This window comes from Plodia interpunctella, chromosome 21, assembly GCF_027563975.2.
Source record: "Plodia interpunctella isolate USDA-ARS_2022_Savannah chromosome 21, ilPloInte3.2, whole genome shotgun sequence".
Lineage (NCBI taxonomy): Eukaryota > Metazoa > Arthropoda > Insecta > Lepidoptera > Pyralidae > Plodia > Plodia interpunctella.
The window spans coordinates 7,207,967-7,235,093 of record NC_071314.1 but is presented as its reverse complement, the minus strand read 5'-3'; the positions used below and the strand labels follow the sequence as shown (position 1 = coordinate 7,235,093).

Here is a 27,127-nt window from a genome sequence, read left to right as displayed (position 1 = left end):
TTATTTGTCTTTTTTCACTTCAAAACATTGGACTGAGATGATTTTTTTGTATAAAAATAGTTGGAGAGCTGGACAGTGCTAATTTTTGCGGGCGTAGTCGCGGGCAAGAGTGGTGATATTATAACTAATGAAACTATTCAGGGATTTCTCTCTCATCTGTGCTTCTTCCACGGCCACTGAGCCACACATTCGCTAGTAATTATAATCCTGAGAGTGTAAATGAATTTGTACCTAAAGTAAAACAAAATTATAAGTAATTACATATTTAACTAAATTTTATTCCACATTTCATACATAATATCATACATTCGCACATTGGATTACATAAAATTATTTACAATAATAATTGTCTAAATTATGCAATCTAAATAATTGGTAACTTTCAAAATGCATTTTACAAAAACAAATAGGGGTTGAAAATGATTATGTTATAAATACAACTAAATTTACCAAATCAATTGAGGTAGGCGTGTGTCTTGGAACAAAAAGAAATATGGAAATTTATAGTTAAAAAATCATACTAGTTTTCTATAGGTGGAAAAGTGAGAGAGAGAGAGAGAGAGAGAGATAAAACAAAAAATGTCGTCTTTATTCAAATATTGTAACTAATATTTTACAATCCATAGGTACATATAATAAAACTTTAAGGAGATATATGTATTACGGATAAATGTTTATGGTAAAACAATTATTATTTTTTTATTCTTGTCTGTCTGTCTTGTCCGTCACGTGAAATGTACTGGATAAAATTTGATGCAGTTTTTATAGCAAATGGTCTAACTTAAAATTTAGTACAGGTTTCACCGCAGTATGATACTGAAGCCAGAGATATAGACAAAAATAAGTCAAGAACGGACGCACGTAATAATTACATGTTAATTAGTATACAATAACTAATTATTTACGTACGATTTAGACAGGCCAAACAAAGTTTTTAATCAGTAACTTATCAGTCAGTTGGTGATTGATTGTTATATTTATCATTGATATTTGTGTCGCCTTTTGATTATAATTTCATAATCTACAGATTATAGTTGAAAGTCTATACTTTGAAACGTATAGTCTTAATTTATGGATCGGTTATTCCAGTTAACTTTGACTTTAACCAGCGCGCCGCCGCCGCCGATGAGACGTAGGTACTTTGCGTAATTGCGCGCAGGTTGAAGTTATTTACTGTTGAAACCGAACCTGTTTTATTTTAATTAAACTAACTAAATATAATGAAAATTACACATGCACAAATTACAATGACCATTTCTTTGAGATTCATAAAGAAGAGAACTTTGACATTAACTTAAATAAATACAGATAAAAAATCATTATCGTGTGTGAAAAATCTTCTGTCTACAAACCAACCGACTATAAATGCATTGATTATTTATAATATTACATATGTTTTAACCTATATATACACATTATAAAATAGTGTGAGCGTTGACATTTTTCAAATTTCCTAATTTCTCGGGGATTACACGCGCACGTACCTTTTTATATTACGTCCGGTACACGGTACGAGCGCGTGTATATTTTATTTTATGAAATATATTTATTTTATAATAATAGAAACTCTCGTTATATCAATGTCTTCGAAAGCAAAATACTTTTTAGAGTGGGTTGCACCAGTCAACTTTGACCTGCGCAGATAAACGAAAACTACGCCATTTTATATACAGACATCAGAGTGATCAGATTAAAGTTAACGTCACAATTGACTAGTGCGACCGACTTTCAAGTTTTCGTTGAAGTTCGAGACACTTTTTCGTTGAAGTCATATTTTTTTTTTGTTCAAATATCACTTTTTATTTATATCAAAGTTCGATGACATACGGGTCCAGACTGGCTAAAATCTGAAACTACCAGATTGAGGATGGACATAAACGTAACCGATGATAAAGATAAATCTATTTATTAGCTAATAACACAGCGAAAAGTATTTCAACACTACGTTATTACGCGATGCGGTGGTCCATACACCTATAATATCCAACCACGTCACGAGTATTTCCCATTGGTACTGTTCTGTCGCCCCCACGCGGGTGTGGTCCCGTTGGACCTCGAAGTGGAGAAGCTTGGGGCTATTCCTGTGGGCGAGTGGGGTGGTGTGAGCGGCATCAGGTTGGTGGCGGGGTGGTACACTCGTGCAGACATGCTCATGCCACCTGGAAGCAAATAAATACAATTTTAAGATATTAAGAACGCATAGATATTTTCGTGTGATTTTTGTCTCGTGATCCCACCAATAATGTCCCACCGGTGTAAAATCCCCCTAGCGGGATCCCTATTTTTCGCATAATTTTTTTATCCTAATTTAATTTAGCATAGCGAATTAGGTGTATATTTTTTGACATAAATTGTTTTTGGCATACATTTTCATTAAGCATAATTATAGTTTAGGCTAATGTATGTTACCATAATTTTGATTTGCATAAAGCTATAGTGGAGAAAGGTTAGGGTGCAGAAGGGTGGCCCTTAGGTCACCCATAAGCCGCCAATATACTGTAGAATATTATGGTACCCACTAATATTGGTATCGTGGATCCTTCATTAACCTACCCTATTTAAGGAAATAAAAATGAATCGATTTGATTTGATTTTCAATAAAAAAAATTAATGAACATCAAATCCGCCATATTTTGGCAAATTGTGGAGCCGGCATAAAATCTAAAAGGCGATCTAAGCAATATAGTCACGTAAAACTGTATTCGTAGAAGACAAATTTAAAAACAATATAGAAAAACAATGTGATGATACAAATATTATACTTATACGTGATGAGAAACTTAATTATATTTGAGCACGTGTCAAATTCAAAACATTCATACAGAAACTGAACCTTGCCCGCGGATTCGCACGCGTAATTTTTCCACGGATACAGTTATTTTTCCGGGTTAAAATGTATTCAAACCATACCTACATATATGCGAAATTTCAAGAAGATTGATTTATTTGATAGAGCGTGAAGAGGTAACGAACAAATTAGCAGCAAGCGAAACTTTGGTATACATTACTGGTTTTTCATTGCGGTAGATAAAAGCAACTATTATAGTTACTACGCAAGACTCATGCATTCGCGTGATGTGTCTGAGTTCGACGACAATATGAAGCTGGTAGTTGTTGCTAATAAAATTGGTGCACAGAAAAGTATAATTCAATTCGTAATACATACTGTTACCACTGCTAAATGACCGACTGTACTGGCTCTTGTTGCACGCAGAGTCTTTAGATGGAGGCATTGTGTCGATTAAGTCAGATCCCTGTAACAATACGAACGGAATCATTGGAATGTATCAATATTCTTTCTATTTTTTTCTAAATAGCCTTGAATATAACGGAGTATATGCGTTGAGATATAAGCAAGCTAAATTTTTACCGAATATCGAAAATGTATGTAAAATACTTTTTTATTATTAGAACCAAAATCACTTTATTATGTAGACAATTCAATAATAATTTAAACAAATAAAAAAAAATTAAAAATAACAAATAATTTAAAAAAAAAACGAATAAGTATTATAATACATTATATTTACAAAAATGGCAGTCCCTGCATTTCGTTACCTTGAGGTAGCGTGCCCAGAAGGCTGACAGCATTGCCACGTTGAATGGCAATGCTTATCTATACTTCTATACTATTAATTTATATAAAGAGGCAAGCGTTTGTGAGTTTGTACGTTTGAGGCGGGTAATCTCTGAAACTACCGCACCGATTTCAAAGATTCGCTCACCATTAGAGCGGTACATTATCCAAGATTGGTAGTCTATATTTTATTTCAAAATTTCCACGGGAGCGAAGCCTCGGGCAGCACCTAATCCTCTATATAGTCGAGATATATGAAAGCCTTTTTTGTCATTCGTCTAAATCATTGAGGTCAATCAATAACGTCAAACACAAAAGGCTGTTATATATATATCTATATTATATTTATTATATTATATGTTATATATCTCGGCCAGAGAATATCAATCGTTAAATGTTAAAATTGATAAATCGCCCATAATTTTGGTAACGGCCGCCTGTCTATCATTTGACCTTGCTGTCAGTTCCATGAGAATACTATTGCTTATCAGCAGTTAGGTTGTGTGTCCCTTATTCACTTCGTATGCCATCGCTGGGTGGATATGGTGAGGTATTATTCTAAGTCGGGACCACACGCTGATGGATTTTAGGTAGGTATATTATTTTGTACATTTAGCTATATATAATTTTGACAATTTTCAATAATTTTATTGGAAATACAACTTTTATTTTATTTATTCATTCAAATTTTGTAATTTTTAATAATGATGTATATCCGTCCTAATTTTTAATATATGTATTAGACCTATATTTGTTAATTGACGTCCTTGGAGAAAAGGCTACGGTGAAGTTTGTCGCGCCGCTTCTTCTTCACCTGCGCTTTGGAAGCCGGCAGTGGACTTAGTTTAAGTAATTTTTTTGACGTCAATAAGTGATGTATATCATCCTAAATTGAATAAATAATTTTGTATTTGAATTTATATCCTGTAACAAATTTCACCAAAGTCGCTCTAATTTTTTATTTACTAATATATTATATCTCTTTTTGAGCGTTCGCATACCATAAAGCTTTGGAGAGACCAATGTTGTGCGCTTTCCTAATTCACATATCTACTACACTTATTACACAGTTAACAACCCGTCCCGGTATCGCTCGGACAAAAACATGATATCTACCCCAGAAATCACACTTTCTATTTGTGCAAACCGCATGAAATAAAAGTAACTAACACACTATAATTAATTATAAAATTCCACTTGCAAAAAGTTTATGAACGAAATTAAATTACAATGATAAATGACCTTCCCTAGGAATTACGCTTTCTATTGACGCAAACCGCATGAAATCCGTGCAGTCGTTTTTGACTTTAGAGTGAGATAAACGGTCGCGGCAAAGGACTTTGTTTTATAATATAGTTTATATTTGTTTTATAGGATAAGTATAGCGCACAACAAGAGAAAAAAAAATAAAGTATTAAAATACTCATTTTATACTATTTTGCATAACCTACTCGTATATTGATCCCTAACGACCATTGTATATTATGCTATACAAGGGCGGTACACCCTAATAGCAATTTTTCCCTTCACCGATTGTCTTAATACCACGTTATAACGATAATACACAGCGATACAGTATTGATGACACAACTCGGCAACGATACGACGTAACGCATAAACTTACATTCTAATATACACTTTAACATATTAGCAAGAACGTCTAATATTGCTTCAAACGATAAGTAATAAAGTTAAGTTCGATATTTTCACACAGTGTTATCATATTTCGCGAAATACAATTCACATGTCTCAAGAAACGGTGTTCGCTACGAGCATTTTGAAGCTTATTGTTTCATATTTAAAGTTGAAATCAGTTTGGGTTGTTAAAAAACTTAGGTTATTCCAATTTCGGAATGTCAACGTCTGCGCAGATTTTGCACGAAAGGAAAAAAGGCCGGGTATACAAGGGATATTTGTAAAATTGATTACGTTTGTCGTCTTTTGAAAGCAGACTGAGACTGACTGAATTCGGCGATCGATTTTAATTGAATTCTTTAAGAAAGGGCTTCACTTGAGCCCTTTGATTTCTCTTTGGCGATTAAATCTGGCTCAGTACACAGAGGGAACTCTCTACACTTGCCTTTTTATTTATGATTTTGGATTATTAATAAGTGAATAGCTATGTTTTGGTGAATGGCAGATTACCTCTGCTTTCAATTTTAAACAACTGTCAAGATTTTTGAATGTATAGAGATTGACGTGAAATGTTTATGTCGTGTTGTTTCATGTCTAATTTATGATCGAGTGTAAACCGATTCTTTTTGTTTCTTGTTTATCTGTTAGTAAATTCGTTTGCGTAAAAATGTGTGTTAATAATTTGGACGCTATTGTTGGAATTACTAATTTGTTAAACATTTTTTTATTATAAGGAAACGAATCTTGAAATTTCATGGTATTCATGATATAAACAGTGCATATATCTATGTATATTTTTATTATTATACTCCAACGATCAGTGTTATGTTTGTCTGTTTGTGTAAGGTGCAGCAAGTGTATCGAAGCTCAGAACAGCGGGGAAGTTTCTCAGAGTTTGGTTTGTTATATTTAGGCTATATTAATATGGATATGCTTGATGAGATTGTAAGGAGAGAAAACATACATATGACTAAACAGTACGTGATTTGTGATCTTCAAGTATCTGAAAGTAACATAGGTATCTATTATGTTAGATTATGGAGATCGAGTATGTCATGCACACTCAAATGGTCAAACCGGTGGCGGCGTTGTCGGGAGGTTCCCTCTATTGTGGTTGAGCTTCGCGATGGCTGACTCACGCGTCAACTCGTGAACGGATGCTGCCGGGGGGAACTGGTCAGCTCGATCTCTTATTAAAATTTTTTCGTTTGGTTGATTATATAGTTTTTTTTTTCATCAGCAATCGATCACGATCATATTATGTTTCCGTGTACCTTTTGACCATGTACTTTATTGTGTACTTTCATTGTTATATTACTGATAAAAAGTGATACATGGCATGATAGGGACCAACACTGTTCCAATAAGTTTCTTTCGGCGTTTCTTTCGGCATTTCTTCTCAGCAGTGGTCGTTACGAAATGCTACTAGTTTCTAGCTTTGTTAAATATAATTTAATTTAGAATATGACGTGAAAAAGTGCCTGTGAATGCCTAATTTCTGAATTGATTTGATTTATTAATTGTTACAGAAGAAGGTGGAGATCAAGAAAGAGCGGAGGACTATTTAATAGAGTATTATAAAGGAACTAGTAGTTTCCTAAAGCGGTGGTGGTGTAATGGTTAAGACCCCCGCCTGTGGATCAAAACGTCCCAGGTTCGGATCCTACTCGTGCCACATGAGTTTGTATACCAAACTATCGTCCACCACTTGTTTCCGGTGAAGGAAAACATCGTGAGGAAACCTGCACACTGGTTGACTACCACTCCATTAATAGTGCCAAGAAAATTGTGTGTGTTTAATACCACGCATGGACCACGACCCTCAGACATGAGGAATACGACTGATTAGGGATGATGAGATGCACCATCAACTTTATGTTGCGCGCCGCTGACGTTTAGACAAAATGGCGTTCTTCGCGTTTTTATGTGCACGTTAAAGTTAACCTCAAAGTTAACAGTGCAACATGCTCTTCAACGTTTTTAATGTGTTTTCAGTGTTCCTTTTGATTTGAAACCATACTCAATACATTACCAAATTTCATTTTATTGTAACGCAATTTATGATCTAACTTAGTAAATTAATATAAATGCCACTTTATCAGCGAATGCGAATATCTACCTTGTAGATAACATTATCTTTATAGATAAGTTGGTTGTAATTGATAAAATATTACCTGGAATAATTTATTTTCATGTGAGCAACAATACCTATATTGTATTATGAATATTTAAAAACATAAAATCTGTGCCTTCTGCTTTCACGGCTAAACTGTTGGACCGATTTTGATTAAATTTGCTATGCAAGTAGTTGAAGACCCTGGTTCAAACATAGGCTACATTATTTTCTAAAATATCAACACCTCAATGACTTTATTGGGTGGGTGAAAGTTTGTATGAAAATCATGTTTGTTCCGCTTTCGCGGATAAATTCGCGCGGGCAAAGCCTCGGCCCAGGGCAAAAGCTAGTATGAAATAAGCCTAAAAATTTTGAAGAATCGGCCCTCATTATACAATAGTCTGTCTGTCGTCAATATTCCTTGGGGGTACTTCTTTCACTTATTCAGCAGATCAGCTTATATGTTGTGTGTAGCGGTACTACACTAGAGCTTCTACTCGCCAATTTCACACGCCATATAATTTTACTGAACGTGTGTTTGATAGATTAGGTTACTGTCGAAACGAATCTGCACGTGTTTCAACAAAACCTTACAAATTGAGTGAATTTTCTTCTTCATAGTCATATTCCTCATGGCTGAGGGTCGTGGTTATTACGTGGAATGAAACACACAGAACAGAGTGTGTGTTTCATGGAGTTTCATTTATGTTATGAGTGTGTTTCATTATTAATGGAGGGCTTTGCCATTGCCTTCGCCACTTCACACACAAGTTAATAAGAATCAACCAGTGTGCAGGTTTCCTCACGATGTTTTCCTTCGCCGGAAGCAAGTGGTCGACGATGAAAACTACTATATGAGTCAGATTGGTATACAAACTCATGTGGCACGAGTAGGATTCGAACCTGGGACCTTTCGATCCACATGCGGGCGTCTTAACCATTACATGCGATTTTGCTATTTACATCTCACCATCGAGTCGACTCGCAGTATATTCTACCTGTGTACCAAATTTCATAAAAATCCGTCCAGTGTAACAAACACACGTAACGTACGTCCTCGACTTTCGCATTTATAATTTTAGTACGATATTTTTTTACGTTATTAGAAAGCTAATTGTGCAATGCAATTAAAATTAATGTAAAAGAACGGGTTGCACTCCTGGAGTGCCGGCAGAAAGATAACTTGAATATTAACGTTGTGCATTTCTGACGTCAAACGAATTTTCGATCAGGGTCACGTGTCCTGACGCGAGTTTAACATGTTTTACCCATCACAAAGTTCACAACGCCGCTAAAGAAGTTTTCACTTCAAAAATATATGACAACATCCTCATTTTCACGTGGTATCCACATTAAGCTTTCGTATGCAATGTACTGCGTCTCGTACTTATATATATATTTACTTTTCATCGGTGACAGCCATTTTGCTTATCATGCTGTATTGTATGAATTGTCGTGTGATATGATGCATCTCAACTTCGCCTTTGTCTGTACTGTACAGATTTTGTACTATATTCATAACGAAATAGGCCAGTCGTCACTACATAGGTAGTTGGTGGCATGATTAATAAATAAATAAATAAATATATTAGGACAAATCACACAGATTGAGCTAGCCCCAAAGTAAGTTCGAGACTTGTGTTATGGGATACTAACTCAACGATACTATATTTTATAACAAGTACATATATAGATAAACATCCAAGACCCGGGTCAATCAGAAAAAGATCATTTTCCATCATGACCCGACTGGGGGTCGAACCCGGGACCTCTCGGTTCAGTGGCAAGATCTTTACCAATGCGCCACCGAGGTCGTCGTTAATGAGTTTAAAATAAGAGAATTAATTTAAGTACTATGTATAATGTTGCATGTCCAGAAAAAATTAAACTTATTTAAAAAAGTTGGTGAGTACACTGATAGAGCCTTACGTAATAAAGATAAATTGTCTGTCCCCGGGCATCGGTTCGCCAAAGTTAGAACGTCTTTTGTTAGGAACTGTATCCGTTTTTATAACAAATTGCCTAAATGGATTCTTGATTTGCCGGACAAAAAATTTAGAAATTATATAAAAGAAGTACTTTGTAAAAAGGCATATTACAAGTCTGATGATTATGTGAACGACAATAATGTTTGGCCCAAGCTTGACGCAGTATCCTCATAACATATGTAATTGACTTATGACATTATTACGTACGTTTTGTACATTTAGCTTTTTATTTATATATATATTTTGTTTGACAATATTCAATAATTTTATTGGAAATACAACTTTTATTTTATTTATTCATTCAAATTTTGACATTTTTAATAATGATGTAAATTCGTCCTCCTAATTTTTAATATATGTATAAGACCTATATTTGTTAATTGACGTCCTTCGAGAAAAGGCAGCGGTGAAGTTTGTTGCGCCGCTTCTTCTTCACCTGCGCTTTTGAAGCCGGCAGTAGACTTAGTTTAAGTAATTTTTTGACGTCAATAAGTAATGTATGTCATCCTAAATTGAATAAAGAATTTTGAATTTGAATTATATCTCTGTTTGATCACCTAAATGAATGGAAAAAAAATATTATAAAACAAAGTCGCTTTGATCTTTGTAACTATGCAACGGATTTTGATGCGGTTTGTTTTTCAATAGATAGTCTGATTTTTGAGGAAGGTTTTCTGCGTAGGTTAAAATTACCGTCAAAGTTTATAGGTGTAAACAAAAAATAAGTCACGAAAAAAATCCAAAATCAATTAATTTACTTTGAAACAATGTTGTTAGGATTAGACGTAAAAAATACAAGTATTTAGTATATTACAAGACAGATACAGTATCACGTCGTTATTCATTACGAGATAGACAGAGCCGACAGTTGCGCAACTAGAACGCCACGCTTCAATGAACAATGAACTTTTTAAAGTATCTACGTACACTTTTAAAATTAAGTACGTGTAATTATTTATCAAAGCCCTATTCTAATTAAACTTAAAATGCTCCTAAATATATCCAATTTTATAAGAATTCTTAAAGAACGGGTCCAATGTCCCACCTTAACCCCCCAATGATCCTAAATTAACGTCGCAAGGGGGTCTAATCGACCATTTTTTTCCCGCCTGATTACCAAGGAAGGCTAATATTGACCCAACTCCCACTCATTGGCTCAAACAAATGTTAACCCTTTATTCGCGTTCCCCTTTCGGAAAAAAGCCCATAAAATATATCTAATTAAAAAATATCCCCAAGTCAAGACTGACGCTCATAAAGAATGTCAATTAAGCCCCGGGACGTTTTTTCTTCGGCTATATATATTTTTTTCTTAATATTTTCTGTCGTTGGTGGCTTACGAAGGGTTAAGATAGCAAAATTTGTATCGGTATGAAATATTATGTAATTTAATATTCGGGCCCTTTGCCATTTCTGTTTGATGGTACTTTTTTAATCGGGATTAATGTTAATTGTATTATTCTTTTGTGCTGTACGTTGTATGATAAGAAGGGTATTGCAAGTACTTTGATGATATAAATTAGATTAATGAATCGAGATTAGAAAATGGAGTTGAAATTTTATATGGAAAATTTACTTTTTATTTTCAATAGGAGGCGCTGTTAATTGTTCATAATTTAGACTATATCAATTTTGACGTTTTCGATACGTAAAATGCGCCTGCGCAGGTACGGTCAATTGTTATGTAAACTGACACAAACAGGATACCGAGAACCGTGACAAGTAGATAATAAAAAAAGAGAAAAACGGACTCAGGGCTCCGACGCTAAACGGCTGAGAAAATAACCGGGAAATCGCTCAGATGGGAGGACTGTGACTATGGGCTGACTGAGGCTAATTTCTGGTCTAAATTAAGTTGGTCCTAAAACTAAACCTTGGTGTAAAATGACTTATCGACTCGAAAAGTAGAAGTTTTGTTTACAGAATAAAAGTTTCCCCTATGTCCTTCTCCATACTTCAAACTACATCTATACATTTCAAGAAGATTAGTTGTGTAAATATAAAGTGAAGAAGTTGCTAAACTAAATTTCGCATTTATAATATTGGTTGGGATATAAATAAATATGTTGTCCGTCAGTATTTTATCAAACGAACAGGAAATATGAGACTGAAATACTATCAAATTGACATGCATAAGTATGTAGTTTCTAGCTGCCGTTATTGGCACATGTAAGTAATTAATATTTTATGAAACGATATCGATGAATAATTATGACGGATGCCAATTTTATACCTAATATTGTTGACAAATGAATAAACTTATACGGACAAAATCATCTGGATTGAGCTAGCCCCAAAGTAAGTTCGAGACTTGTATTATGGGATACTAACTCAACGATACTATATTCAATAACATGTACATATATAGATAAACATCCAAGACCCAGGTCAATCTGAAAAAGATCATTTTCCATGTTGACCTGACCGGGGATCGAACCCGGGACCTCCAGCAGTCCGGCATGATGACCATTAGGCCACGGAGGTCGTCAATATTGACTGCATAATATTGTAAGTATAGTTAACTAGCTTTTACAATTACAAAAAGTTACAAAAAAAAAGCCAATTGGGGAATCTTCAGTCCGTGAGTCCAACGCGCACCTGAATAGTTTATTTTATTTGAAAAATGATTTTTTTTTTAGCTTTTAACTAAACTTTACAATTTATATTCAAACGAATAAAAAAAAAACAAATGCTCGAGCGAAGAAATAAAAATTACGCATTGAGCTGCTATTAAATGGGGATCAAAACGTATTTATCCTGAGATCCGTGCCTTCATTAGTTAAAAGAAAAAAAAAATAATTTAATTCGCCAATAGGGCTCCTAAAGACAATCACTAATTACACTGTAAGCCAAACAAATCGCCCAAAATGTTTTCTAATTTACAAAAAAAAAAACGCGGCAAAAAATTCTCACTGCCAAATGAACTTGTTTAGCCAGGGCAGGATTTAATAAAGATTTTTCACAGTTTCCCCCGTTTCGTCGAACGTTTTTTTTGCGTTCCTTAAGTGTGAAAACCATTTTTTATTTCTCCTCAGTAAAAAAAAACAATGCATTAGTTCCAATTTTATTTTTAACTAGCGTCCCGTCCCCACTTCGCTCGGGTAAAAACAATAAATTATACACAAACTTTCCTCTGGAATCATCGTGCAGTAGTTTTTGTGTTTATCGCGAACAGACAGACAGACACAGCAGAGGATTTTGTCTTATAATATGTAAGTATATTTTGTTTTTCAAACATAGTAACAAAAGATAATAATTTATTGATAAAATTAACGATAACAATAATGCCTATAATTGATATATAATTTTGATATAATCTGATAAGATATTGCAGTCTGCAGGTTTTGTAACAACTAATTTATTGCACGAGAATAAACGATTTCCAAAAACTGTTGAATATTTTCTTAATACGTTTATTTTTATTCCAATTTCCCAAGCTACTACTTACTATATTTTCTGTACGAAAAAACAAACATTCAGTATAAACAAATCACATTTTCTACGGAACCGCAGAAAAAGGTTTCGTTTCGCGCGGTCGCAATTTTTTGTAACTCACGTTGAATATTTCGCTCTGCGACTAATCTTAGCGATATTTTGTTCGCGGATTGAATTAGTGCCACTGAATATATCTCGTTCGGGTGGCAACTGTCTGAGCTTATTGCGAGTGGCCATTGAAAATTAAATTGCAGATTTTTATACCATGAATTTAATATTTTTTGCAAATATAAAAAAATCGGAAAGACCCGTGTGATGAGGTGGGCTTCGTATAAGTGGAACGGAGGAAGAAAAGCATAGGACAGCTGACTCGGGGCCCCGACACGCAACGGCTGTGGAAGACCAGGAAAACTCAAATAAGAGAGAAACAGAGAGGATTTATAATAAGAGTGTATGGCCTGTGCAGACGCAGAAGAGTCCACACACATATATTGCAGTCTGAAACGGTTCTCCGACAATTGTTTCGTCTACGAACGTTTCGCCGACAGAATGTCTCCTCTATTCTGTCGGCGAATGATGAAGGGTTCTGTCGTTCAAACGCCCGATGTCGAAACATTCTGGCGACGAAATGTTCGTAGACGAAGCAGACTCCATATATTGTGCTATTGCGACTCGATAGCTATCAAATGACTGGCATTTTTAAGATCTAAAGAAAGAAAGAAAAGAAAGAAAGAAAGAAATCATTTATTCGGCAAACACATAAAATCCAAACATACAAAAGAGTAACGAATATAGATCGAATACAATATGTAAGCCGAAATGGCGACCAGCTCAGCATGGTGCCAAGGTATCAAGCCAAGGCGCTGATTTTCAGCTGGAACCAAGTACAAAAGTAGGTATGGTGGCAAAATAAACAAGTTATGTACGGAAACAGAAACAAACAACAGCAAACAATAGGATTAAACATATACTGACTTAGGAAAAAATGTAAAAAAAGGAATAAAGAAAAATTGCATGAAACTACCGAACCGATTTCAAAAATTCGTTTTTGCTTTTTTTTTAGGTTTGCTTTAAATCTATACTATTATTATAAAGAGATAAGCGTTTGTGAGTTGATGAGTTTGAGATATATATAAACACACAAGAAACTAAAAATAATTCAATGTATTGCCCTCAATTTGTCGCAATAAAGTAAACTCTTTGATGCGTTTACGGAATGTTGTAACAGATGACTACAAATAGGTAGGTAATTTGCAACAGATAACATTCTGAAGGCGATGCAGTCCTTCAGAGTTCTCGTTGTGTGTGTGTGTGTAAGATAATATAATGTTTAAAATATTTCAGGTTACAGAACTCATATTCACACAAAAAGAATAACTGACAAGCACAAATGACATTATCCATACATATTATAAAACAAAGTCCACTGCCGCATTTGTTTGTCTGTTCGGTTTAAAATCACAAACTGATTCATGGATTTTTATGCGGTTTTAACCAATACATAGTGTGATATTCCTGAGGAAGGTTTAGGTGTATAATTTATTATGTTTTTACACGTGCGAAGCCGGGACGGGCCACTAGTAAAATATGCACACAAACACAATAAAATACACAAATCAAAATATTCTACCCCTATATCCCACACTAATAAAGTGCCTATTACATCACTGCAAAAAGCAGACATAGGTATAGTCTATATTGTCAGCAACCATCGCCTGGACGATATTGGAGCTGGCTTGAGATCCTGCGCACCAGGGACGCGGGCCGCTTGCGCATGGGCAATAATGGGGTAAGTACAAAAAACCTAAGGTTATGTACCACGAAAACTGCGTGTCATATGATAATAGTTATGTAGATTTGCTTGTAAGACATAGAAAAAGAACGTCAACTCAACTTCTACAAGCAAAAATTCTACTTAATATAACATAATTTATATGTACAAGCACAATACAATTAACAAGGAGATTGTGGAGAACTGGTGCCCGTGCTAGGTATCCGAAGAACCTGTATTACGGGCCACCAGGTCTCACCCATGAAATTAAGGACTATGCAAACAGGTCTAAATGTAAATAAAAGTCAGAAAACACTTTATGATAAAAATTGTGGAGTGTACACGTGTACGATACATGCTACGTATATAATATAATAACAATAGTTTTAAATTAGGAAACCACAACAAATAAATCCTCTGTTTCGTCATAGGTGAGTGCTTGTAACCACTGAAACAACACTTTTTTACAGTTAAATTTGTTAAGTTCATAAAAGGGTATCTGTGCGTGAATTTTTTTATATAGAAAAGGTCCAAGATAGAAAAGGAAACTTTTAATTACCTCTAAATTGATCTCAGTTCGAGGCTTGTGTTCAACAATGAAGAATACTTCTCCAAACAAATTCTCTCTCCTTTTCTCATGAACAAATATCTTGAATTAGTATGTTTTTAGACGTATAACACAGATGCACGTCCAAAATCTTAGTTATCAATAATTTTGAAGAAAACTATGATGTGCCAAGATTGACTCCTAAAGTACCAATTTATAGCAAATATATTGCACGAAAAGCGTAAACATTACATCGATATTAGTCACTAGACAAACATACAGGTGATAATGAACTCCACGGGGTCATTGACATGTGGTTGACCTTGAATTCTCGATTTTGCCGAAAATGAATTAGCTACGTATTTCATAGCATGTCTCATCAATACATACATATTATTTATTAAGTCTGTCAGTCTGTTATGCAATTAATTCAATATGGTATAAACACAAATGGATTTGTAGTGATATCAAAAGGGTTAGGATTGAATGGGAATATAGTTATCAAAGAAGAGACAACTGAAGTTTGTTAGGCAGAATTTGGCTAAAAAGGAAACCAGGTCATAATTAGATATGTAAAAGTAAAATGTTGACATGCTATACTGACTCCACATACAAAAAGAAACAAGAAGAGACTCCACATAGAAAAATATCCAACAACAAACCTAAGCCAATTTTTGTCTTCAAAATCAATCCAAGGTGAACTAACAACAAGCTACAGAATGAACATAAACAAAAACAAAGTAATTTTCGCATTAATAATAATAATAATATTAATCGGGTTTTAACAATTCTGGATATTTGCCAGTTCAAACAAACAGATTATAATGTCTTCTGCAACTGTATATTATATATGTCGAAGTTGGTAAAGACGCAATGGATAAAAACATCGAATATAACTGAGACAGAGGCAATGACCTACATATGATTCACTATCATAACAAAGAGTTTCTTAGAACTGAAACTTAACTGTATCATGTTGATGGTGTTTGCAATTAAGACAATTGAATTCCAAAAATTATGTTTAGTGTTTACCCGTCTGACCTTTGATCCACAGGATTTAGTTTTTCACCTTGTTGGCGATCAATTCACCAAATTTTCCACGTTTGTAATTGTACAAATTTATTAGCGGAATGATTTCTTCTTTGAATTTCTCCATCGTGACCCGACCGGGTTCGAATCCGAGACCTCTCAGTCCAGAGGCATGCACTTTTTACCACTGCGCTACCTACCTACCCTATTTAAAATTAAAATTAAATTATACGATTTGATTCGAGATGAGGCGATGTTTGATACAGTTTCAAAAGGCAATCATAATTATAATTAAAGCGAATACTAAGCTAACAATAGTGTTGACATCGCCCACACTGTGTATACCGTACACTAACGGTAAAGTGCAAAAAATGGATACAACTCAAATAGTGACACATTATTTTACGAATACATTAACGGATCCTTTGAGAATCAACCCACACATCTACTTGTATGAAACTTAATACTCAATACTTGCAGCAACATTGAAATTTTAAGTTACAATATAGGAAGATTTCAATTTATACCAGCTTACATTCATAGTTTCACAAGAATTTATTCTATGTATTACATCTGTACTCTTATTATGAGGAGGTAAGCGTTTGTGAGTTTGTATGTTTGAGGCGGGTAATCTCCGAAACGAACCGAACCGAATTCAAAAATTCTTTCACCTTTAGAAAGGTATATTAACCAAAATTGCTATAGGCTATATTTTATCTCAAAATTCAAATTTTCTTATTATCTATCTATCTATTATATATAGGATCTCAACTTGCGGCACACAATAAAACTTGACATCAACACTGCTTCCCAAGAATCTTATCAATAAGTAAATATATATAATTATTGTGGTCTTCCATGGTTATCCTACGTACCTATGTAAAAAGTAAGACGCAGTTGTAGTAACCGCGTTAGGTTCTTGACCTATTTGTTATGAGTACCAATGAAAAATTTGATAGTGATTGTTCAAGGTTTCGTTTCCTTTTATTAATTACACAAAAGAAAATATATACAACTGGTGGACTTAATGAGATATGGCATTTCTCGACATATATATCGACATCATGGATTAAAAAAATCGACATATATCCCGATCGGTCATGGACGGGCGGAAGGGGTGAAAATTGTGCGAAAAATGGATCACGTGGTCACAAGCCAGCCTGATATCTGGAAGTTCCGGGTTCGATTCCCAGCACGGGCAGATATTACTTGTAATTTAATCACAAATTAGTTTGCAGTTCTGTGTGAGTTCTTGTGTTTGTGTCCATCGGACTACTGACTGACGATACAAGCGTAATACTCACTGTGGGCCGTTGAGTATTGTCAATTTATTTATTGTTATTATTTATTGATGTCCTTGATTTAGTTCTACGACCACGAAAAAGTGCTTGAATCTAAACCGAGAGGTCCCGGCTTCGATCCCCGGTCGGGTCATGATGGAAAATGATCTTTTACTGATTGGCCCGGGTCTTGAATATTTATCTATACATGTATTTGTTATAATATATAATGTCATTGAGTTAGTATCCCATAACACAAGTCTCGAACTTACTTTGGAGCTAGCTCAATCTGTGTGATTTGTTCTTATATATATATATTTTTAGTACCCATAATACAACACATACACTATTTGGCTGATTAAGTAATTTCTCCTATATATTTGATCGATTAGATGACATTGATCAGTTAAACATCTTTTTTGGTTAAGCATTTCTAGACATCATTGTTAAGCCTACAATTTGAGTAATTACAAATTAATCTAAGGTCAGAATACGTTGATAGTGATAATTGTTTTAGTCATTACCTAAACGACACAAGGGCGTGCTGATAACAGAATTAATTTGTGAATATGATGTTTATAATTTTATCAATAGATATTTAATTGTTGTGTAAATGTTTTCGATGATGATCACATTTAGTGTTTTTTTTCAACTTTCGAACTTCGAACACATAACATTTCATTTCATTGAATATACATATTAAAGTAATAAAATAAATAAAAATATATTAGAACAAATCACACAGATTGAGCTAGCCCCAAAGTAAGTTCGAGACTTGTGTTATGGGATACTAACTCAATGACATTAAATATTATAACAAATACATATATAGATAAATATTCAAGACCCGGGCCAATCAGTAAAAGATCATTTTCCATCATGACCCGACCGGGGATCGAAGCCGGGCCCTCTCGGTTCAGAGGTATATAAATTATATTATAATGGTGCTTAGGTAATATAAATAACATAATAGAATATTTATTTATTTTAAGATTAGAATAATTATTAAAGTAACATTTTAATAATAGTTTATTAAAATGTTACTTTAATAATTATTATAATATTCCAATTTATTGTCAATTTTTTATGCCAACTGATCAAGGGAAAGCAAACGAATTTTGATAAGTGTAAGAAATTCCATACAAACTCGGCATAGGGTCTTGGGTCTGAGTCACGTCGACCGGCAGCTTTCTACCTGAACATGATTCATTTATAACGAATTCTATGCTTTGTTCGGTTTTGAGAAGAGATAATGTGTCCCTTGTGGTTTCCCCATAAACAAAACACATTATTCTTAAGTACAAGAAGTAAACTAAACCAATTCGTTTATTGATCTGTAAGTTGATGTTTATGTAGGTACATATTTAAAAAAACTGTAGTAATTTTCGCTGAAACCAAATCTTTCTTGCTTGCAATAGATTTTATAACAAATATTTATTTTTACACAATTTGTATATTGATGTTGAGTTTAAGCTAAATTATTTCTTAATAGTCAGCCTGTAAAAGCTGAAAATAATAAAATGGTTGGGAGTCCTGTGACGTCACGGTCTAATGTCATTTGTCCAATGAACATTAATTAGGAAGGACGAGTCCAAAAAACGTGATTTACATTTAGTCTTTTAGATTTTTGATGATAATATTTTATTACAGTGTTACACAGATGTTTATATATTATTGCAATGTCCTCCAATATTCTTCTTTCTAGCTTGTCGCCTAGTGGTGGTCGACAACACCATACACGAGTCAGATTGGTATAGAAAGTTACGTGGCACGAGTAGGATTCGAACCTGGGCCCTTTCACAGGCGGGCGGTCTTACCCACTGGGCCACCACCGCTTCAATGAAAGATGAAAGCGTTGAAATACAACTATGTAAGTATATTATAATATGCTAGCTCTTGCCCGCGGCTTCGCCCGCGTATTGTGTCTGCGAAAGCGGAACAGACGATTTTCATACAAACTTTCAACGCTCATTATAGTCATTTGAAGGTTGATTTTTGGAAAAAAAAAGTAGCCTATGTTTTAATGAGGGTCTTTAAGTACATGAATACCATTCATCCAAAATTGAAATATTTAATAACAAATAAAAATTGCATAATTTGCAAAAAAAAACCCAATTCACTGACCACATGGTCAGTGACGTCTAATTAGAGAAAGTTACCTAAGTGAAATGAATCATCCGCCCGCACCTTGAGCACCGCAAGCCGAATGATTGATTCACTAAGCTTAGAAAGTAAATTGAGAAAAAAATGTTGATTGATCGTCACAATCATAAACATTGTCCACTACACGTTAAAATGAAAGTTTTTTGTCAATTGACTTGTCCTTGGAGAAAAGGCTGCGGTGAAATTTGTTGCGCTGCTTCTTCACCTGCGTGTTTGATGGCAGCGGTAGAATTAGTTCTAAATTAATTATTTACGTCAATAGGTCTTCCCGTCCTTATAGTTCTATTGTTCAGTTCTATTAGTTTGTTTATAAACTCTTTATTGCACGAAGAAAACACAGAGTAAAACAGTAAAATAAAGAATTAGTATGAAATTAGTATGCTTAAACGGAAAAAATAAACCATAATATTCGAAACAAGTGTGAATAGGACTAAACAGACAATACTATATTATATTATTAATAATATTAGTACCAAATTGATAAAAAGTCAAGTGCAGAGTAATTCATCCGAAGTTGACTACGGAATTTTGAATTTGGAAACGAAGTAACTCAAAAAAGTAGTAATATAAGTGAAAACTTCTTTAGCGGTGTTGTGCACTTTTTGTGATGGGTAAAAAATGTTTAACTCGCGTCAGGACACGTGTAAGATGTCAAAAATGCACAAAATCATATTCAAGTTTTCACTTCTGCCGGCACTCCCGGATCGCAACCAGTTTATTTCAATTCCATTTTTTTTTTTTTCAATCACTGTCAAAAGAGTTTGTTGCTAAATGTAATGTAATTACCATCCATTAAAATAATAAAACATTATTGATTGATGATAACATGATCGCATCACAAAGAAACAATGTAACTTGGTAGTTTTTGATATGATTCATCAAGATGGTGGTCGAATATCAACACTATGTGTACAGTCAACAGTACATTATAATGTATCTGATATAATTTATCACGGCTGAGGGACTCGTGGCCGTCATGTGGATTGTAACACACATAACGGCTTTTCGAGCAATATTAATAGATTCAAAGCATGTGTTCAGAAATTATTAACTAATTTCATGTCAAATATTACATTTTAATTTTAAAATTTTTCAAATTTTAATTTTTAGTCTTTCTCACAAGCTACGTACATACTACTGACATTTCGATACGACAACTGCTGAGAAGACATCCCGATAGAAACTTGTTTAAACAGTGCCGGTCCCTATCATGCCAGAAGGGCTTACCATTATTGTTTCATACATATTTTTTATTCTAATACCTTTTTGACTATATGGTCAAAAAGGATACAATTAAGTTTTAAAAAATCCCGACTTTCAATATTAATTTCGCTACAACTTGACTAAGAACACTTGGAATAAAATTATCTATGAAACTAAACGAACATCGGTTCATCCATTTGGGAGCTACAGCAGACAGACACGTTAAACTTATAACCTTAGATAAACAGATAAACAGACAGACACGTTAAACTTGTAACAAAACTGATTGGTATACAAATTCATAAGGCACAAGAACTGTTTACCTAAATCTTAACCTTAATTTAAATATATCAGTATCATAGTAATTTCCTCATGGGTGAAGTCGTGTGTCTCTCTTGACGCCTCGCTGGGAATGATCTTGTAATTCCAATCACTTTACCTCTTCTATATATTACTAGCATTTGCCCGTATGATTGTCACACGGGAACAGTTATTTTTCCGGGATGAAAGGTACCCTATGTCCTTTTCCATACTTCAAACTACATGTATGGAAAATTTAAAGAAGATTGGTTGTGTAGATAGAGCTTGAAGAGGTAACAAACAAACTTTCGCAATATAATATCAGTTATGATATCGCTTTCAGAGTATTTTGTCTCGCTCATATTTGCGTATCCGTTCAAAAACAAACGATAAATTTTGAACAATCTTCTGTGATTTCCCAGTTGTAACCGGGAATTAATCCCTTGCCTCGCCTTGTACGACATCTATAGGACGATATGGAGTGATCCTATTCTCGGCCAGAAAAACACGCCACAATGATTTATCAAATCACGCCAATATGTCGTTCTTTGTATATTAATGTTTGATTTAAACGTCAAAATTAAGAATCCATACTAACATTATAAATGAGAAATTATGTATGTCTGTCTGTTCCGCTTTCACGGCTAAACCGCTGGACCGATTTTGATGAAATTCGGTAGGCATGTAACTAACGAACCCCGTTCTCTACTCTTTTCAAAAATCAATGCCCAAATGACTATACTGATGGGGTGAAAGTTTGTATGAACATCGTGTCTGGCGAAACAGCTGACAAACGCATATTTACATCTATACATAATATTGGAAGGCAGATAAATAAAGATACAGATTAAATAATTAGAGCTCTACCCAAGAACCATGTACCTAATTTTTATTTGAGTCTTATTCAATATATTTAAATAGTTACGATTACAATAATTTGAAAAAATATACCTAATGATAATATGGAAACTAGCAGTGGGGTAAGTTTTTAAAAATAGAACGCTTGATTGGTCATTCAAATACTCCTCACTGGTTGGTAATCAAATATACTTTCACATAATAGTATGGTTTATTTATAGATACAGATATAATAAAAATATAAGCAAAACTAAAAACAAAAAAAAAACTCACTCAAAAAGTAGCACAATCCAAAAAACAAAAATGGCAACTCAAAACACTGGCAGTCAATAAAACAAAAGAGTAAATAAGCACTCAATATTCAAATTTCGAACACATGTACTCTATACAACGAGCTGTTGCTAACTGAATGAACTGGACTGGCGTTTTGGCACAAACCGTCGAGTTTACCGTTTACTTTGACAAGGTTTACATAATTACCAATCACTTATTTTCGACCTTATTGCTAATGGCGGTAAGATCATACGCGAAACATATGTTCGCTTTTAGAACTATGTCTTTTTAGCAGAACTTTATTGAGGTCAGTGACGTCCTTTTTTCTTCGGACGTGATAACTAATGATGGTTTGCGGAAGCGAGATGCGAATGTTAATTTGTAACAGAGTGAAAGAGAAGGTAAAGGATACATCAGAGAAAGTAGATACTTAGTAACAAATTATCGTAGTATTGTCATCTCCTTTATAAATCACTAAGATATCTGCAAACAAAAACAAGTAATGAGTCTTGACTATCTCTATAGCCCGGTCATCATGCCGGACTGCTACACTGGAGGTCCCGAGTTCAATCCCCGTTCAGATCAAGATGGAAAATGATCTTTTTCAGTATGATCTGACTCTTGGATGATTTTTATAGAATGTTTTAAGTACCATTGTGTTCGTATTCCATAACACAAATCTCGAATTTACTTTAGGCTAACTCAGTCTATGCAATTTGTCCATAACGTTACGTGAATTGGAACTTAATAACATGCCCAACAGCCGTTGGGCGTGTTATTGGCACTATAATTGTCAGATGATTCCGAAAATGTGTCAATTAGAAAAAAATGATTTCGTAAATACATTTTTAATTTATTCCGAAGGGCTAAAGTTCGGATTTGCACTTCACTTCTCACTCGAATCGATGTCGGTCGAGACGAAAAGGTGAAAAATGTTTTATTTTCTGCAACCCATGGTCTACTTGTCCTGTGTGTCCAAACAAATGCAGGAGGACCTAATTAATGGCTGCTACCGGCAATGAGATTAGGGTGGCTAATTTCTGGGCCGCAACAATTTAGTGTTTACCATCGAAACCTTAAGAAGAAGCAATCTATGGTAAGAACATTTTAACAAAATCTGTACTTGAACACATATACTGCAGAGAGCTTACAATCTAGAACTACGTGGTGAATTCCTCACTAGGCAAGCCTGTATCGAGGAAGCCAAGGAAGAACATTACTAATAAAGATTATACTATAACTAGATGATGGTTTTATTTATTCTAACAAGGAAACGTCGTAAAGTCTCGTATTTGGGTCATGTTCTTAGGCATCAACAATACAATCTCCTACAACTAATAATAATGGGTAAAGTCGCTGGGAAGAGAAAGGTTGGAGGAAGGAAAATATCTTGGCTGCGGAACATCCGAGAATGGACCGGGATAGCGAGCGCAGCTGAGCTGTTCCGCCGAGCTAAGGACAAGAATGACTTAACCATGCTATTCGCTGACCTTCACTAGTTGGAGAGGCACCCATAGGAGAAGAATAAGGAGAGAAAAAATTAAACCAGGTACATATCTAAAATCATAAATATACTTAATTAAAATTAAAAGAAGAAAAAGATCAGATCTTAGGTCCTAAATATTGAAAGCTAACACAGCACATGAAGTTATCCTGCATGAACCTCTATGTAGCGGTAATAGCTACGAGTTTACAATGAATTTGGGTGGGTTGATGTGCTGCTGTGTTATCATTCAATATCCAAAATATCCTCGGTCTCGTCGTAAGACAAGGTGCCTAACCAAACACGTATGATGTGACGCAGCTTTAGTTGCTGTTTTCTCCATGATGTTACAAAATTTAACGATATGGTTGTTAATTTGATTAGCATTTAAGATTTGTTTTGAAAGTAATTAAATTTAACATATTTCTTTATAATTTATGTAGATACATTTACTTTAAAATTCAGTATTGTATACAATATGCTTAAGCATTGTTCTCGCCGCCTGTTTATAACTTTTGTTAAGTTTTGGCACTTCTATTTATATATACAAATAAAATAAACAAAATGACTTATCATTTTGTTTATTTTCTTCTCTAAGCACAACGATACTATATTTTATAACAAATACATATATAGATAAACATCCAAGAAATCCAATCAGAAAAAGATCATTTTCCATCATGACCCGAACGGGGATCGAACCTCTCGGTTCAGAGACAAGCACTTACCACTGCGCCACCGAGGTCGTCTTCCGGGTAGTTTCGGTATTTCTTCTCATCAGTGGTCGTTGTGACATGTTATGAGTTATGACTTTGATCATCGTCATCATCAACAGCTATTTAAACGTCCCCACTGCTGGGGTACAGGCCTTCTTTATAGATGGATAAAGAGTTTGGGCCATGACCCACCACGCGGGCACAAATGTGGGCTTGAACGACTGCAAACACAACCCGGGACCATCGGATTAAAGTGGCTTCCGAAGCACTTCATTTAATTTTATCTTTGATAAAAAATATTATTTTATAATATGACGTGAAAAGGTTCCCTTGAAAGTCTAATATTTGAATTTGATTTTGGCTACACAATGCTATGCGATCATATTATGTTCAAGTGGTTGCAATTGATAAGATTTTTTTTTCTCTAGCCATTTGAACACGCTGATGTCTACATATACATTAGGGCCGAGGTAGGACTGTGTTTCTGAGTAGATAAAGCGTGAAGTGGTAACAAAAATTAAATAAACAAACTTACGCATTTATTACATTACTAGATGTTGCCCGGGGCTTCGCTCCCATTGGAATTTTAAAATGAAATATAGTCTATAGCAATCTTGGATAATGTACCTTTCAAATGGTGAAAGAATTTTTGAAACAGCTTCGGCAGTTTCGGAGATTACCCGCCTCAAACATACAAATTCGCAAATGGTTACCTCTTCATAATAATAGCATAGATTTGAAATGCATAAATAAAGTTTAACACCCACTTACCGTAGAAAATGTAATTATCTGCAAATAATAATTCCTCCTTAAGTCGGGTGTGACTTAAGGAGGAGCTGATCTCATCACTTTCCGAACTTAAAACACCTTTACACAACTAAATATGTCCATATCCGAAAATGACGGTCATACAAAATCAATTTACAACAATATCCCATTAATAGTCTAATTTTTTTTAAATAATTAATATAATATAATATATAAGTGCGCAATAATATCAATTATACACACGCAATCAACTCTTCTTGGTTCGATTATACGATGAATTCGTTAGTTTGTGAGAAAAAAGACACAAAAACATTAATACAGACACACGTTGTCGTACAGTTTGCCACAAGCGAACTAGAAGCGGCTGTCGACTAATTATCTACAATGACGATAAAATCCAACTACTGTGTGTAATCATCGAAATTCCGTATCAGGCAGGACACTTGTGCGAAATGTTTTGCGCGAAAGACACTTGCGCCACAAGACCTATGCGCGAAAAGCAAAAGAAAATGTTGTTACGGGATGACTTTCTGAAAAAATGTCTTTTCCCGCAAGTGTCTTTTCGCGTAAAATGATTCACGCAAGTGTCTTACCGGCATGTGTATTTCACGCAAAAGTACCAGATTCTATCCAGACAATCGGTTGTAAAATCAGTCAATGTCATTCATTTTACCCCGATTGCCGCCAGGGGTCCGCTGCAGAAATACCTTCAACGCTTGCAGTAATGCAGTGACGGCCGTATGGCGCAGACGTGAAATCCTTGCTCATAGCGCCGTGCAGTCGTCATCTCATGTATGTTTGTAAAAGTCGCTACACACTGTCCCCGAGGGCATTTAAGCGGGCGGATCCGCGGGTCAACATCTAGTGAGTAATAAAGTTAAGGCGAATTCGTTGAATTCAAAGTACTAAACATGATGGCGATGAAGTCACTCTCTTAATGGGTATGGCCAATACTCTTTATCCAACCACAAGGAAGGCGTTTAAATGGTTGTTGTTGATGATTCTACTAAATATACCTACTGTGAAACTTTGGGTACTCAAAAGCCAGCACTTTAGAACCTAAGAAAATTCACGAAATCCCCATAGACATGAAAAATATTAAATCCTGTAGGAAATGTGAAGGAATACATCACAGGACCGAAACAAATTCAATATAAATAGTTCCCGGGCTTTGCCGTCAAAAATCCCTCCTCTTGACTACATTTATCTGTATTATGGTTGGATGGCGTTTGCTGAAGTGAACCAAACGTTGTACTTTTTTACAAAAATGTCATTTTGGACATAAGCTTTCATTGTTGTCATAACGATTTTGTTTTCATTCAATACGTAACTAAAAAAACCGTTGAGGATTTCCCCCGTTGGATCCCAACCCTGCTTCACCGTAAGATCTTCTATACCATAATAAGACAAGTCAAACGATTATCGAAAATTTTAACTCAAACGTTTGTGAATTTTATCTGCTTCAAAATTGAATTGCAATATTCCAACAAAGTTATTGCAATAAAATTTAAATGAAAATGTGATATTCTAGAATAATATAATAGGTATACGTAATAATTAATATTTATTGTACGGTGTGTATGAATAATTCCAAAGAAAATAAAAATATATCATACTTTAACTATCCCATGGAATCCAATAGGTAAGTAAATATTTTACTGTATGTTAATAATGTAATGTGTAAAAATGTTAATAAGAAGAAGGTGGTTACTACTCAGTGTGGTTTTTTACTTTTTTATTATCATTAATGTAGTGTATTCCTATATTCACTTCCCCTCCACTACTGTGATATAAGTCAAAGCGCTGCGAGCCAGCGCTCAATTGTTTACGAGACGTCGAGACGCACAGACGTTGGAGCATCAGTCATGTGGCTGTGATGTACAATTACGTGCGAGGACGGGGCACGTAATCTCGCAAGTATACCACAATTACAAGCTTTTCCTAAACATTTGTAAGTATGTGGGTGGTTTCGTATGTAGTAGGTA

General features: G+C 34.6%; 1 protein-coding gene across 2 annotated transcripts; it reads right to left on the bottom strand.

Annotated features, from left to right (window-relative positions):
* On the bottom strand, positions 1 to 25,496 carry LOC128679215 (uncharacterized). 2 transcript variants are annotated; one of them, XM_053761296.2, is made up of 3 exons: positions 25,146 to 25,496; positions 3,167 to 3,254; positions 1 to 2,159 (listed from the first exon to the last, which is right to left on the bottom strand). In XM_053761296.2, the coding sequence occupies exons 2-3, from the start codon at positions 3,231 to 3,233 to the stop codon at positions 1,993 to 1,995; spliced, it is 234 nt and encodes a 77-aa protein (XP_053617271.1). In that variant the 5' UTR covers positions 3,234 to 3,254; positions 25,146 to 25,496; the 3' UTR covers positions 1 to 1,992. The 2 variants fall into 2 exon arrangements, with proteins under 2 accessions (XP_053617271.1, XP_053617269.1); XM_053761294.2 differs by lacking the exon at positions 25,146 to 25,496 and adding an exon at positions 22,176 to 22,332 and having other exon boundaries at positions 2 to 2,159.
* Positions 25,497 to 27,127: the final 1,631 nt, after the last annotated feature.

What these genes read in the sequence shown, in the direction of transcription:
- LOC128679215 (XM_053761296.2), bottom strand. Translation starts at nt 3,233, where the DNA reads ATGCCTCCATCTAAAGACTCTGCGTGCAACAAGAGCCAGTACAGTCGG. An exon ending in GTCATTTAGCAGTGGTAACA is followed by an intron (nt 2,160 to 3,166) that starts GTATGTATTACG and finishes ATTTGCTTCCAG; the next exon opens with GTGGCATGAGCATGTCTGCA.